Genomic DNA, 16,586 nt, shown 5'->3' with positions numbered 1-16,586 from the left:
ATTGCAAGTTTAGTTTAACAAAATAATAAAAAATAAAATATTAAGATTTTATTTTTATTTTTTGCTATATGAATTATAATTATGAAGTTATAAATTATAGTTAAATTAATTAATTACAATCAACTTTTTATAGAATATTTGGAATATTTCATCAATTTTTGCTGCATATAATAAAACATCATACTTCAAACGTTTAACAAAATATAATTCCGGACTCTACTAGTATACTTATTAGTTATTTTATGTCTGATATATTCTATGGATCATGAGCGTAGGTAAGAGGGGTGTTTTGGGTGTTCAAACACCCCCGAAATTAAAGATAAAACAATTAGAAAAAAAAAATTGTGGATTAAATTTAATGTATATCTGACCAAAATCCCCTCCGAAAATATTTCCTATCTACGCCTATATGCTATGGACCTTAGATCAATAATCTTTGCCTTAGATTAAAATAAATAAATATTTATTATTATTTATTACTCAACACTAACATATTTTTATAATAATAATTTATTTACAAAAAATTACTATAATTAGTTAACTAAAAGTTGAAATCAATGTGGATTTATCAATTCACCTTAATTGAATTCATAAAAAACAAAAATAACTTAAAATGGACGATTACAATTATAAATTATGAAAATATAGGTGGGTGTTTTGGGGAAAATTAATTTTTATAATATATATAAATAATAAATATTTATTTTTGAATAAATAAAAAAAAATGTGGATAAAAGAAAACTTAATTACAAAGAAGATAACAAATGAAAAATGCATACATTTTTAACAACGAAATAATTTACAAATGTATATGATTAAGATAAATTTTTATAAATTTTGAAAATAAAATCGTATATGTGCTTTAATATTTTTAAACTAACATAAGAACAACTTATGTGAAGTCTTGTCAATTTTATTTAACAGAGCCTGCAGAGTTTAATATTTTTTTATCAACACAGTAAAAAAACTTAAAATTTCAAATGCCTATAAAAAGTCAAAATTAATCTAAATAGGTATTTCAAAAGTTATAATTTAAGAAATAGTAGAATATTAAAATGTTATACAATTATAATTTATAACGCATTGATTAAATAGGTATACATTATATTTATTAAGTATATTTAATCAATGCTATACGTAAATATCCAATTTGCTCAAAATTTTAAATGTCAATAATATAAGCGCAGTCAAAATATTTTGAAAATGATATCTTGTCTACAATACGCTATTATGTATATTATTAGAAATTTTTAAATAACCATGGTTACCTATTCGTTTTTGATAACAACAAAATAAAAAAATGATTTTGCATGGAAAAGTTCCTGATTTTTCTAAATTATTTTTCATTTTTCTGAATTTTTAACAAAAAATACTAGACATTTTTTACTTTTATACTTTTAGCTTTCCAAATTATTATCAAGATTTACTTTACTGTTTTCACTAAAGGTTACGGTATTGAAATTAAAAATTTTTATTTAAATACCTAGATATTTGTATTGTATAAAACATGCTTCAAAATTCATAACGATAACACCCTAACTAAAGCCTAAAACTCTAAGTACCTACTTAGTACAATATAAAACCAAAACATTAAATTTTACTTAATACATTTGGACATTTAAAGTAAATGTATATTTTATAAATTAGATATAAATATTTTACTTAAAAGTACATAATAATTCGTATTTTTTAAAAATACTTTTTATTCACAGACATATTATAAATAAGAGGTAATCATTATAAGTATTTACTATTTAATTTATTCTCTAAGAAATATGTTCAATATATAAATCGTAGTAGACAACGTCGTAATAAATAAGATAAGATAGATAATGATTTTTTATATCTCTTTTACAATCTAGCACTAGCTAGAGTAACTAGTGTCTAGTTGTTCTTATTCGTTTGTTTTTTTTTATTCTGTACTTATCTAATTTTTGTATAGTTTTAATATTAAAAATTAATGTTGAATGAAAACTATATTGATATATGTTAAATATTTAATACATATTTTGGAAAAATAATATCTCGATTTTTCATTTCATAAAAAACATACCCTAATAAATATTTCTAAGTTTATAATATAAAGATTTTCTTAAAATCAAACCAAATTTATATTGACTCAATAAAATCAAACTTCAAGGATTGTATATTTTACTCCAAAATCCAGTTGCAAGTCCAAATTGACAAAGAATGCTTTAGGAACATTTAAAGCATTTTAAAACGATAAGGAACTGCTCAATAACATAGAACAGTTGTTGTTTGAAAAGCAAAATTATTAAGCTGAATTTAATTTAAATGATCGACTTGGATGAACACATACCTAGTAGTATTGGAAGGGTAATATAATATGAAGGTAAAACTTACTATAACGTATTCCCTGTAGCATTTGAATGAGGTTGAAGCAAAGAAGCTGCGTCCAGACCACAATTTAAGACAGTATCTTAAATCGTGGTCCAGACGTTACAGGGAATACGTAACTTTAATATTTCAGACAATCAAACTTCAATTATCAATTTATATTTAATTATTACATTTATATTTTAATATTTTAATCCTGTACATAAATATATATAATAAATTAACTGTAAATATGAGACGTGAGTTAATAGCAGGGAATATTCAATATTATAATACAACATAACTGTATATATATTTATATAGTAATTTAATTAGCATAAACTATGAGTTTTAGTGCCGTTTTAGCCCATTAACTATAAATTCTAATACCTATAATTATATTAACATCAACAATCAGGGAATAATAATGCTATGAATTATGAAATATTATGGAAAATTGAAAATATAATTTTATTACGGCGTGATAACGTGATAGCGCGCGACACTGATAGCAATAAAATATACACAGTTTACCATAGGCGGACGAAATAAACACAAGACCGATGTCTGATAACGGATGAGGGATTTCCCACATTTTTCCCTGGCACGAAAATAGCACGATTATCTAACGTAAACATACTGACATCTGTCTTGCGGGCAATTCGACATTTGATTCGAAGCGACATGTGTACCATTACCAAAAGCTGTTCACTTTGAGCGGCGAACGCGATTTGTCATGTTATAAAACCCATTAAATTATTTCAGGCATATTCAATATATTCAATATATATATATTTATGAATATTTTTATGTGTATATCGATGTCGGCTATAGTTTTGTTGTATTTTATAATGTTTTTCGCGTTGCGCCGCTGAAACGATCGACTGCGATAACGTAAAATAATGCGATTGTTTGACTGCAATATTAAAGAATAATACAGTAATAATATATTTTTAATAATAATCATTATCGTACCCGGCCGTTCCCAGGATAATATAATATTTATTGTGCACAGCGTTCGCGCGCACCATGATCCTTCACGACGGAATGATGTTTGACGACGGGTCATCGTACCAGCAAAAGATGTTCGACAGGGCAGCCGTACTCTTGCAAAAGTTTCCGTTCCGTTTCCTCAACAGAGTTTCCAGAGAGAACGCCGCCGAGCGGTCCGGCAACTCGCGCAAAATGACGTTTTACTACTCGAAACGTTTCCCAAACATGTGTACGAGCTCGTCGTTCTACGACGACGTAATGAACATCGCAGAAATGCACGTGAACTATTACCGTGAGTATTATTATTGCCAGACGATTAATATTCGCATATAAGTATTAGCAAGTGGATTTTGTTCCCTCTGTCCCCGACGGTCGTTGTTTACTTTGCACGAACGGATCTATTGTTTGATCGCGTTCTTTGCGTTATTCGCTCATTAAACAAATACGTAGGTAGATTAGGTACCTGACCTATTTTGATAGACGACGATAATTGAAGGAACCAAATTTCTAGTGTTGTTGAACAAGCTATTAACACTAAACAATAAATGTTAAAAGACTACATTATTATTGAACTAACTGAGCACTAAAAATTTCACTACAATTTTTAAATTATACAAAATACTATTGTACAATAGGATGAACCGAAGGGGGTTCATCGGGGTTTTAAAGTCACACCCTATTTTGCAGTAATATTTCAAAGTATTGTATAGATATTATGTTTAAAGACTCTAATTTTGTAAGTATGTTATCTATCGATTTATATTTATTTGTACATTATACTATTTACAAACAAGGGTTTATTGTGTTTTAATAAGATAAAATAAAATATTAGACAGTCAGCATAATTGTTTTAATATTGCCAAAGGTGAATATATTATTCTCACTAAAAATCCATTACCACTAATTTATTAATTAATATTAGTGATATTATGAACTTTTCAAAATAAACTAAGTTTTTTTTTGAATGACTAACTGAAATTAAAAATTGCCCAACAGTTTCATTAAATTAAAAAATGAAATGTTGTACTGGATTGAACGAAGTGATAAAGAATAAATTGTAATCATTTTTGTTATGAATAAGTTTTTATAATTTTTGAGTTAAATAAAAATAAATTTAAAAGAAAATCAGTGTTCTTATTTTAAACTTACTTCAATCTCAGACAATAAATAATAATGGTTAATTATCTACTTGTGTTTTTGTCTAACACTAAAAATATTAAATTAATCATCAGCTGCTCTTAAAGCTCTGTACCATTAATGTATGCTTTGGTTTTAAAAATATATCTTGGTCTTAGTTAATTAAAGCTTGGAGAAAAAAGAGTTGTATTATTTAATAATAAAACATAGAATAATATTGTACATTGTATGATGTATCAATAATTGTTCTAAAATATTAAATAAACATAGGATATATTTATTTTCATAAAATATTTACATCAAAGCAATAGTTCAATAAATAGTATGTCCCAGTTTGAAGATTTCAAAATTTGGCAACCCTAATTATAACTTAATATTTTCTTATATTATATATTCTAGAGCTATCAATCAAATAAATTATCATTCATTTATGTTGAGACTAGATAACTCTTTATGTACTGAACAATTATTATAGTTTAAATTAATATATATTTTATAATAATATAATAAATACACTAATATTTTATATCTAAATTAACAGAATCTCGTTGGTTTGATTTTGGTGAACTATGTTCAGAGCCATCTTTCAATGAATCTACAGTTCCATGGACTAATCGTTCAGTATTACGACCAATACATTCACAAAATACGTTTGTCCATAGTGTCAATTACAATTATAATAACAATCAGAGGGATTTAACAAATAATAATACTCTTAAAGTTCAATTACCCAATAAATTAGTCACCATACTAGTACCAACACCTAGTTCTGTCGAATCATTTTCAGCATCTAGTTCGCCATTAGATTTTGAAGAGCCTATTACACCTATAAAAGTAATGTCTAAAAATAATGATTTACAAAAATCACCAGAAGAGAATAATAATAAAATACATGTCATAGAGGTTGATGATACCAAAAATGGCAGCATTGACTCTGATAGTTCTAGATCTGATACTACTATTGATGAAAAGACTGTTTCATATGCGGAAATCATAAAATATTCCAAACCTATAAAACAAAAACAATCTGAAAAGCCTGAATACAATATTATTGAAGAATCTAAAAAAGAATCTATTAAATCTATTAGAATTCCGCCATCTAAAAAAATATCAATTAAGCTGCCTGATGCTCCGTTTCTACCAAATAATCAACATTGTGCTTTTTGTAAAAACAATGGTGAAGAAGAATCAGTTTATAGAACACATTTTGTTAAAGATGAACTAGGGAATGTGAAGTGTCCATTCTTATCAAGGTACACATGTCCACATTGTAAGGCAACTGGGACTAAAGCACATACTATTAGTAGATGTCCATTAAGTAATAAAAATAGAATTAATAAATTTAATAAACATCAGTGATAACATAGAATTCATTGTTAACATTATTTTAATATATATATATTTTTAAATATTATTTGTTTAATTTATTGTTTCTTTTATTATAATAGAGCAAATTAAAAATTTTAAATTAAAATAACTATATTTACTTGATATTTTTTACATTTTATTCTTTTAGATTTTGTTACAAGTATACAACTATTAATTAATAATTTAGGACAATTTCGTTCGTGTTTATTCAAGTTTATAAAATGTTATATGTTTTAAGATTTAAATGTTTATATCAGTTTATTTAAAGAATAAGTGAGATTATAATTAAAAAAAGACTATACAAAAGCTTTGTTATATACAATTTCAAATATATGATTTTTTTTTTTTTTGTTATTTTATTATTTAATTTTAATTTTATATTAAGCGAAGTGTATAAAACAATTTTTTACTATTTCTCTATTAAATAACTATTATGAATGATTGTTTATTTTTATATACTATTAATACATCTTTAATTTAATTATTTATTCTTCTGACATATTTTAGTTTTAACTTTTTAGCTATAAAAATAAAAGAATAACATCAGTACTAATATTTTAATAATTTAATTTTTTTGAAGGATTAGTTCATCTTTCATACTTTTTTGATACTCATCTCCTCCTGTCTTGTTCAATTGATAATTGATTTATTTTATGAAATTATGGTAATAACTAATTAACTATTGAGCTTGGGTTTAAGTAAAAAAATTATCCCAAATGTTACAGTACATGTTAAAATTTATTAATTTTTATGTAAATTATAACTAACAATAAATATGAATATTTTGAACATATTTGATACAATAAAATTATTGGTAACACAGTATTTATAACATTTTTCATTTAAAATAAAAAAAATTTATTATTTTTACATTTGTGTTCAATTATAACTAATAAACATTAACATAAACATATAATTGTCTAACAAAAATAAAAAATAAAACTTATTACTAAATACTTAACTGTCTTAAAATATACATATTGAAAAATGTATTTAGATATTATTACATTTATATTACAATTAAAACATGTATTCAGTTACAAAATAAATGTCATGTCAACAAAGTAGGATTTAATTTATCGGGTACTATAATCTTAGTTCTAGTTTTGTTTTTCATTTCTGGTCTATGTGGAAGGGCATATCTCAATTTCTCCCAAAACCAATAATCTCCCCATTTAATATAAGTGTTCATGGATAAATAAGCTTTTAACTCTGGATCTAAATCTTTGGTTGACATTTCTCCATAAAGTATGACGATTATACGACTGCGCCGTTCGTTCAGAGCACTAGAATAAGCTGTCCTGAACTCCGTACGACCCCAAACACTGTCCAAAAAATGTTGTGATAATACAATAATAGTTCTTCGAGATTCATCAACTGAACGAGCAATTTGAGCAGGAATCCAATCGCCAACCACCCAGTCTCTGTAGTGAAGACAAAGTTTAAATGGTGAATTACCTCCTTCCAAACCTGGCACTAAATGCTTTGCAACTAGTTCTTCGTCTTTGTGAGAGAAACTAATAAATGCATCATACTTTTTATCTTGGTCGAGAGATTCTTCAGATATTGGCCATGTTATATTATGAGAATACAGCCATATTTTGATTTTTGTCTTGTAATTTTTATACAAAATCCATAACAAACCTAATACTAAACTAAATACAGCTAAAAACATAGATACAATAATGATCGTGGCAGTATTTGATCTTTCTAAACATACTTCTTCTACAGTCAGAGTATATAATAGAGTTGTTGATTGATAGCAGGTGATATTAGCCAAATCAAAAATCTATTAAAAAAAAATATATACATATATAATATAAATAATAACTTATAGTTGTTAAAAGCTCATTGTTTTACCTTGGATGAATATTTATGAATAAAATTTATAGTATTCTTAGCATCACAATCACATATCCACGAATTACTATTCATTGTTAAGATGTTTATATTGGGTAATGTATTGTTCAAATTCGTCTCACTAATCATCGTGAGATTATTATGTTCCATGTGTAATTCCTAAAATAAAAACATAGGCTATAAAATTTAATCATAAAAATTTAAATAGCAAAAAAATTATGTTAAAAACTTAATACCCAATCGTCCATTTTAAGGTAACCTTTATTTTTAAAGTAGAAAATTGTGTTTAAGAAATTATCATGGTGTATTTTAAATAATTCAGAGTGACTACATACCTACATATACTATAGTACTTACATATAAGACTTTTTAAAGTGCCAAGTAACCATACTATTAAAAAATAATAATTAGGGTGTGATGTTTATTGTTTATAGTACTAAAATTGTATAAAAAAAATTATTAAATTATAATGAGCGTTATAATACTTCTTAAAAAATGTAAAATATACTCTACAAAATTAAAACAATATCTATTTGCATTAAAAGGATGTCACATCTGCATATTTTTTCTCCATCTTATAAATATAAAACAGCACATTTTAATTTTACAATAATTCATTTTGCTGTTATTTTTAAAATAAGAATGAACTGATCTATTTTAAAACTTAAAGAGAAAATTATAATAAATGGTATTTCAAACATTTTTATTGATATTTTGACTATAAAACAAGTAATGACCATTTTAAAACAGTAAATTTTATACAAAATCATAGCATAGGCGCAAATAGAGGGAGAGCTTGGGGGGGTCTTAGCCCCCCCCCCAAATATTTGGCTAGCCCCCTTAAATATTATTATTTCAGATATTATTAATGGTGCACATTCCATAAACAAAATATACACGCATTGCATTTGTTCTAGTCCCCCCAAAAAATTGATCCTAGTTGTGCCTATGAATCATAGTACTTAAAAATTAAAATACCAAAAAAATCCTTAGATGATCTTACTTTTAAATATAACACCAAGTCAATTCACTCTAATTTTCAAAATAACAGAGAAAATGAATTACTGTAAAACTGTTGGGTTGCACATTGGTTAGATTAAACACAACACATATGGACATCCTTTTAGGGCATATTATACATATTATAGAAATATTTGCCTCTTGGATTCACTATGCACAATTTGAATATCTCTGATTTACGGAATTGAATTAATTTTAGTATAAAATAGATTTATAAATGATTTAAAACTGACAAAGATTCAAATTCTAGAGGTTTCAAGTCCTACCAACGGCTAAAGACTTTTTAAATACATTTTAAGTTTATTTATTTTTAGATAAAAAATATTACGAGAAAATAATTTGTTAAAATATTAAACCTGAAATTATTATGTTCATATCTGTTTAATATTAAAATAAATAACTACCAAAAATGTCAATGAACTTCTAGACTAGGCATGTCAAACGTAAAGTATCAATTGGGTCAAAATAGAATATTATAGGGGCCACACAAATACCTAACTTATTAAAAAAAAAAAAAAATTTTATTTGAATATATAACAATTGTTGCTTGGTAAGTACATAATACATTATGTGTATACCCATAATATAGTTATGGTACAAAATAAATCTTTTTTCTTTATTTGTAGTAATTTTTTAATGATTCTGATGACCATGGGCTGTATGTAAGACATGCTTGTTCTAGAATCATTATTATTTTTTAAATCTAAATTAAAGGTATATAAATAAATGGGTTAAAGTTTCCATTAATAGTTAAGGTAATTGAAAAAATGCAATTAGTAGAAAAATTATAACAGTCAAAACTATATATACAGGTTAAAATTAAATTTTCTTCACTCAGAATATAAAACAATATAAATATAGGTAAATTCATAGTTTTAATATTGAACTAATTTCATCAACTTACCACAAGATTTTTGGGTAACTGCGTTATGTTAATAGTGTTTAAATTGTTATAACCAATATTTAACTTTTTGATATTCAATTTTTCATAGTTTGGCAACTTGGTGATAGAATTATTTCTTAAATTCAGTTCTGTATAATTAATATTTCTACTTGAAATTATTATTTCTGGTGCCAATGTTAAATTTCTATTTGAACAATTCATCAAGGCAGATTTGTCATGAGGACGGTAAGTACACTCGCACTCTGTACAATCAGTCTTATCTACATCTTCAAAAATGTCCCAGTCGCATGTTAAACTTTCCATATTTACATTTGAGAATTCTGTACGCAAACCATCGTTACATATCAATTTTTGTTCAATTTGTAAATACTTGTACACTACTTTTGGCATTTGGTTATGTAAGAATCTTGCAAACTCATAATTACGACAATCACAAATGAATTTATCACTAGACAGATTTATTCGTCTATTATTCCAAAAATTGTTTGGTGGTGATTGTGCTCTAGCAAATACTTCTAAGTCTGACAAATCAATTACTTCTAATGGATTATTGTTAAGATTAGTTCTTACAATTTCATTTATATATTGAATATCTTGTATTCTAAGTATAGTGAAGTTATTACTTGCTAGATTAATATTATTTAACTTAATTAAATTTAACCAGCCAGGATCAATGCAATTTATAAAATTGTTTGATAAATCAATAGTTTCAATTTCCTCTAAATAATGTAATGAGAATTCATAATTTGAGATCAGGCTACTTATTTTGTTATAAGCCAATTTCAATGTTGTTAATTTCGGGACATTTAATGCTTCCCGTCCAAAATTTATTATCTTATTTCTTTCTAAATTGAGGTACTTCAAGTTTCTTAAGTACCTTAAGCCATAATTATTAATTTGAACTATTAAATTATTGGATAAATCTAAAGTCTCTAGCTTTATTAATGGTCTCAGCAATTCATGGTCGATAGTTTCAATTTGATTTTTAGATAAATCTAACATTTTCATTTTTCCAGCATCCCGAAAAAACATCACTGGCAGTTCATTCAACCGATTTGAAGCTAATGACAATTCTATAATATTCGAAGAATTCCAAATCATATTTTCTGGTATTTTTTCTATGTTTAAAGACCTGAGATAAACATAAAGTAATCTGTCTAAGTTAGTTAAAAATCTATGAGGTAGAGCAGTAAAACTACCATAGCTGAATCTAATAGACTCTATTGAAGTGTTTTTAAATGTTTGGTCTGGCATTGTTACTAAAACATTCTTGTTTAATGATATATCAACAAGTTTACTGAGATTTCCAACAGTTATAGATGTAATTCTATTATTGGCTACATCCAAATGCTTTAGACTCTGAACATTTAAGTTCAATGTCGTTAAATAATTTGAGTCCAAATTCAAACCTTTCAATGGAATACCATAAAATAGATCACTATTTATTTCGGTTATCTTATTATCTCCTAAATCTAATATTTCTAAAAGAGTAAGGGATTTGAATACACCATTAGGTATTTCTTCAATGTAGTTATGTCTGAGATACAATTTTGTTAGATTAGGTGTCCCCTCAAATGATCCATTGGTTAATATTAATTTAGTTAAAGTAATATCTAACGTCTTTACACTCTCCAAATTCGACAAATAACCATTTTCTAGACTACCATTGAGTCTCATAGAGACTAGTTTCATATTTTGAACCTTATTAATGCCAAGTGTTGAGATGGTTTGATGAATTCCTGTATCTGATAATAAACAATTGGCATAATGTAAATCTCTAATATTGATTTGATCAAAATGCTGTTCCCAATGTATTTTATCTGAATTACATTCAACTTTAATTATGGATTCCATCAAATTGGCTTCCACAGTTGATAAGCCACATTCCACTTGTATTTCATCTTTGTAAACATGATGCTTACATGAGCATTTGTCACTACTTAAACACAATAAGTCTGAAAATACTTGACCAAGAAGCACTTGAAGAATAATAATGTTTATTAACCAGTTCATTCTGAAAAAATAAAATGGAGTTTTAGCTTTAAAATTAAGAATACAATTTAGTGCAAAAATTGTAAATTTTATGTAAGTAATTAAATATGAATACTTCTAAAAAAAGTATTCAATGAAGAACAGTTATAAAATTCTAATTAACCTTGATATACTTGATATTTTATCGGGATTATTGATCATTTAAAATATACAATTTAATTTATAGTAAATAAGTACCTACATTATACAAATTCAATTATATATAAATTGAACACAAATCAAAGGTTGCTTTTTTATAAATCGTTTAGATAACAGTATTGTTTAGTAAATAGATTATTATTTCTCTACCAACTCACTCTAAATAATATTTTTTGAATGTAATAGTAATTGAAAATTATGGCTAAACTCAATGAAGTTAATTGTAAAATTATTCTCATAGATTTTTCTTATGAGAATACTAATGAGTTTTAGATGATTATTTTATAGTATTTAAATCTATTTATTTAAACAATACTTCGGTATTAAAGTTACAAAGATTAAGAAGAATTATGTTAATAGGTATTATGATTTTAAAAAATAATTTCTATATTAATAGTTCATTCAGGAATTCAAAGGTAATTTTATAGATAGCTAATTAAATTTAGCGCTGTTACAAAACAGCAAAAATCTTTGTTTTCACAATCTTGTTATTAAAAACATAGCACACAGTACACTATTGAACATAATTAGAAATTAGTAGTTAAGTTTATATTATAATTTATAATTTTATTTATAAATGATCAACTAGCACCCTGGATTGAATTATCTCAGAAGAATATTATTTACATAAGATTTATTTCAGGTAAGGAAAGTATTTACCTTCCATATTTTATAATAAGAGTAGTTATTGTTTTAAGATTTGATTTATTGAATAAAACAATTTTTCTCTGCATTATGTATATATGCTTGAGCTTGAACATTATTTTCTGTGAATGTTTAATTTAATTACTAATTTGTCATTAAAATATTAACACAAGTAAACTTTTTCTCACTATAATAAGGATTATAGACTTATTGTCTAACTAGTCATAGTTCCACTAATCTTTCTATTTTATTAAACTTTTAACTAACCTTGAAACTTAAAAGGGATAAAGGGTTTAACATCTTTCTATTCTATACCTTATATATTTTTTAAAAAAAACATAAATAATTATTTAGCCCTTTCCTAAAATAATGAATAAAAATTACTCTATATTTATAAGAAACACATTTTTCAAAAAGAAAAATCGCGATAAAAATACAACCATGGTTGCAGTGGCGCTCCAGGATCTCCAGAAACATCCCCCTCCACACCGCACCACACACACACCGATGAAAAAACAACATTTTTAAAATTTTATAATTACCTAATATTTAACATATTATCATAATATTACATAATAATAAATATCAAATATCATCGTGAGAAACTTACTTGGGCCGGCTGCGGATCGTGATGCAGCATTCGCTGTGCATCAACAGACTCTGCGTGGACATTGCCATGGTTGGCATTGCTGAGGAGCGTTCATCCCTGCGATTTCGGAGCTTTCGGTGTGAACCGGATCCTCCGACTACCCGGTCTCGGGGACAATAAATTGCGTGACGGCGGAAACGTCATCGTCTGACGCGACACAATCGTGTTTTGCACCGCACAAACGTAGTAAATCGTAAATAATAATTTCACGTCCGTAAATTTTACGTGTCGTCGTCGTCGACAGTCTGAGAACTTGAGAGATCGGAAACGCGTTCGTCGGATGACTTCAAACGAAACAACACGACACGGCGATTCGACAAAATATCTAATAGGTACGAATAGCGACCAACAAAAGTAAGGTAAACGGCAAAGTTGAATATTCGTCGCAGGTATTTACACAACAGGTGGGTACTGGCGATATTTAAGGACGATACGATTTTACTCGGACGCGGACCGTGTGCGGACGCGCGAGCGACACAATGACTGTCGGGTATTACTGTATTACGACTACGCGTGAAATATTTCGTCAATAGTGAATCGTCGCTATTCTATTCCGCGCCTGTTGTAGGTAGGTAGGTAATAATAATATTATTCAGTTGTCGTCGTCGGCATTCGACGGTAGTGGTGGAAATTTCTGAAAACCCAGTGCAGCGGCGAGGCCTTTCGCGCACGCCGCCTCGAATCCGCGATCCCCTCTGAAGCACAACCGGTTTCGACCATAAATAATATAACAACACGAGGCGATAATGGTTACAGTCACAACACGCGTTCCGTGTTCGTATACAATATTGGTCGTATCGCGACGTAAGATCGCAACAAATATTATTATCATATAATAATAATTTTTGTTATTATTGCACGCGCGCTATTACGCCACCGAGCGAGAACGCGGCGAGCGGACCGTCCAGACACAGGTCCACAAAAACCGAGCATTTAATTTTCGTATATAAATGGCGATGAAAATTTGCAGAATTTATCACGTCCGGTGTGGCGGTGCAGTGGGAGAATGCCTAACGCTCGTAATCTGCGCGCAAAATGCTTTCCGTCGTCGGTCATTTTTTTTTTTCTATGTCTATTCGATAACGAACAATATAATATTATATTATATTATTGTGTAATGTGTTGTGCTACTACATATTGTGTGCTATATTTAGCCCGGTCCGATAGTATACACGTTACCATAAAATATATAATTTTTTATCATAAAAAATATATAATACTATTGTGTGATATAGGTATTATAATATTATTGTTATTTATTATTTATTTATGAACGATAGCAACGATTGCAGCCTGTAGGTTACAGCCAATATACATATTTTACTTTAAGGTCATACAGCACTACACTGTTACAACGTACATATCGATATATTATAATATTGTAATTTGGCACATTTTTTTCTGGGAATAATGTATCCAACATTATTAATTATGCATGAGCTCCACGTTGCAACATTTATTGGCGACAATATTACCACTTACGATCTGCCGCTACTCCATCGTGAACCATATAACCACCACGTAAACCACGAATTCTCAGTGTTCTCGTTGTCCCCTGATATTTGTATATTAATATAATATAATAGAATGTACGATTATACAAGTCCGAGATAGCTGCATTGGCCTCGCTTTTGAAATTGTTTAAATGATAATGATTAAAGCATGAACTAAGATATCTTAGTTCGTGGTTTAAAGACATAAAAAACGGAGCGGATCCCGTATGGCCGTATCTGGATGGTTTTATACTATTTCTATAAAGTATTTAAATACGTATTATTTACGTATATACATATAGATTCATAAGATTCATGTCACCCATATCAAAGTACACGCTAAGAGGGATCATAAAAAATGCCAGTTAGATGACATCAAATTGAAATTCTGGTTTTCGGGAGGTTAAAACGAAAAAGTATCAAAATACACATTTCTACAAATTTCTTTTGTCAACTCTTTTGGAATATTCATACGCAATACATAGGTACCAGTATACCTACTACATTTATTTTTTAAAAGACAGCTCTTTTTTTTTTTTTATAGATTTGTTAGGTTAATAGGTTTTTAAAAAAAATCTTTTAAATGTTTTTTTTATTATTACAAGATTGATAAAGTTGAATATAATGTGGGCAAGTAAGTTGAACTTGAGTAAGTTGAAATGTAAGAATAACCAAGTTAATCATTTGTTTTTAACACTTTATTTACGTAGTATAATCTTATTTTATTTGTAAGATAAGATAAAAATAGTTTTAGGTATTAAATAAAAAATATTTCAAATGCTAACATTACCTATTAGTGCCTTATTACGTTTTTTTTAGAATTTGTTTTACATCTTCACTGGGTGCAAATAACCATTTAAATAAATGAGTTAAAATTACATAAAATATTTAATGGTATTCATAGAGTAACTCTTAGGGAAAACAGTGTATATATATTTACATTTATAGATTTATTGTTTGTCCATAAGTGCAATTTCAAACTTTTTCTTTGGAAGTAGAGAGTCTGAAAAATGTATGCCAAACAGAAAAAATAACAATAAGAAAATGTATTAACAAAAATCAAAAAGAAAATTACCACTAATGGATTATACCCTAAATTAAGGTTATTAGACATTAGCACATTTAAATATTTTGTTTTCGTATTCTGATCTATGATTCACGTTCAACATAACAAATTTATGTTCAACAAAGTCAATCTTATAGTGCTGTTAAATTTATATTACAGTGAATTAAATCACGGTTACCTAGATAACAGTATAAATGTAATAGAACTATAAGCAATTATAATCCACATGACCACATTATTTATTTATACGTTGATTTTTAAAGGTATTTAAATTTTTTGTAATACAATGATCATTTTTAAATTGTAAATTTTTACATATCCACTTAAAACTTGCATATAAATTGAAATATCGCAAAAAGCCAACGTATGTACGGACGTAGATAATGTTCTTATCTTTGAATTTAATAATAGGTCAATAGTCAATTCACTCTAATATAGTAATATTAAAATTAACAAGTAACAACACAAGATTGGTTTTGTTTAACGTATATTTTCTGTTACGCGTGGTTCATAGAATGGAAACAAGTCCGCTGACATCATTTTAATCAATCTTATACATTTTGAATGACAACCGATAAATATAATATAAATACTTAAACGATACCCAAAATACGTTGAGTTTACAGCAAATGTGCTTTCTGTTAGTTAGATTTAAATGATACTGACAATAAATACATTCTAATTAACTATAAAAATAATAAATGCTATAATATTTTATTTATTATAAATTCAGAAGCTGAATGATAAGTTTTAAATTCTGAACAGATCGATAAAAATATTCATTTTACACGTGTGTTTTTTATGTGTGTGTATTGTTTATGAGTACACAATATTTTAAGTCGAAATTAAAAATTCCTAAAAATTTCTTTTAGGTATAATCAGAAGACATGAACCAAAAATTAAGGAAAAACGGGAATTTTTACA

The 16,586-nt window shown here is 27.0% G+C and overlaps 2 protein-coding genes across 3 annotated transcripts; one reads left to right on the top strand and one right to left on the bottom strand.

Annotated features, from left to right (window-relative positions):
• The first annotated feature begins 1,955 nt into the window (after positions 1-1,955).
• Positions 1,956-6,125, top strand: LOC114123297 (uncharacterized). 2 transcript variants are annotated; one of them, XM_027986215.2, is made up of 4 exons: positions 1,961-2,337; positions 2,877-3,276; positions 3,353-3,622; positions 5,009-6,121. In XM_027986215.2, the coding sequence occupies exons 3-4, from the start codon at positions 3,367-3,369 to the stop codon at positions 5,824-5,826; spliced, it is 1,074 nt and encodes a 357-aa protein (XP_027842016.1). In that variant the 5' UTR covers positions 1,961-2,337; positions 2,877-3,276; positions 3,353-3,366; the 3' UTR covers positions 5,827-6,121. The 2 variants fall into 2 exon arrangements, with proteins under 2 accessions (XP_027842017.1, XP_027842016.1); XM_027986216.2 differs by lacking the exon at positions 2,877-3,276 and having other exon boundaries at positions 1,956-2,337; positions 5,009-6,125.
• A 511-nt stretch (positions 6,126-6,636) lies between these two features.
• On the bottom strand, positions 6,637-14,045 carry LOC114123289 (protein toll-like). Its single transcript, XM_027986204.2, has 4 exons — positions 13,065-14,045; positions 9,620-11,633; positions 7,696-7,854; positions 6,637-7,624 (listed from the first exon to the last, which is right to left on the bottom strand). Exons 1-4 carry the CDS (start codon positions 13,139-13,141, stop codon positions 6,887-6,889), a joined length of 2,988 nt encoding a protein of 995 aa, XP_027842005.1. The 5' UTR covers positions 13,142-14,045; the 3' UTR covers positions 6,637-6,886.
• Positions 14,046-16,586: the final 2,541 nt, after the last annotated feature.

This window comes from Aphis gossypii, chromosome 2 (assembly GCF_020184175.1).
Source record: "Aphis gossypii isolate Hap1 chromosome 2, ASM2018417v2, whole genome shotgun sequence".
NCBI lineage: Eukaryota > Metazoa > Arthropoda > Insecta > Hemiptera > Aphididae > Aphis > Aphis gossypii.
Note: the sequence above shows the minus strand (reverse complement) of the source record. Positions and strands in the feature narration are given on the sequence as shown.

Excerpts from the sequence above, each read along its gene's own strand:
- LOC114123297 (XM_027986216.2), top strand. The coding sequence starts at position 3,367 with ATGATCCTTCACGACGGAATGATGTTTGACGACGGGTCATCGTACCAG. Across the intron at positions 3,623-5,008 it reads AATGCACGTGAACTATTACC|AATCTCGTTGGTTTGATTTT; the intron begins GTGAGTATTATT and ends CTAAATTAACAG.
- LOC114123289 (XM_027986204.2), bottom strand. The coding sequence starts at position 13,141 with ATGCCAACCATGGCAATGTCCACGCAGAGTCTGTTGATGCACAGCGAA. Across the intron at positions 7,855-9,619 it reads AGTTACCCAAAAATCTTGTG|GAATTACACATGGAACATAA; the intron begins GTAAGTTGATGA and ends TTTTTATTTTAG. Across the intron at positions 7,625-7,695 it reads TTCATAAATATTCATCCAAG|ATTTTTGATTTGGCTAATAT; the intron begins GTAAAACAATGA and ends TTTTTTTAATAG.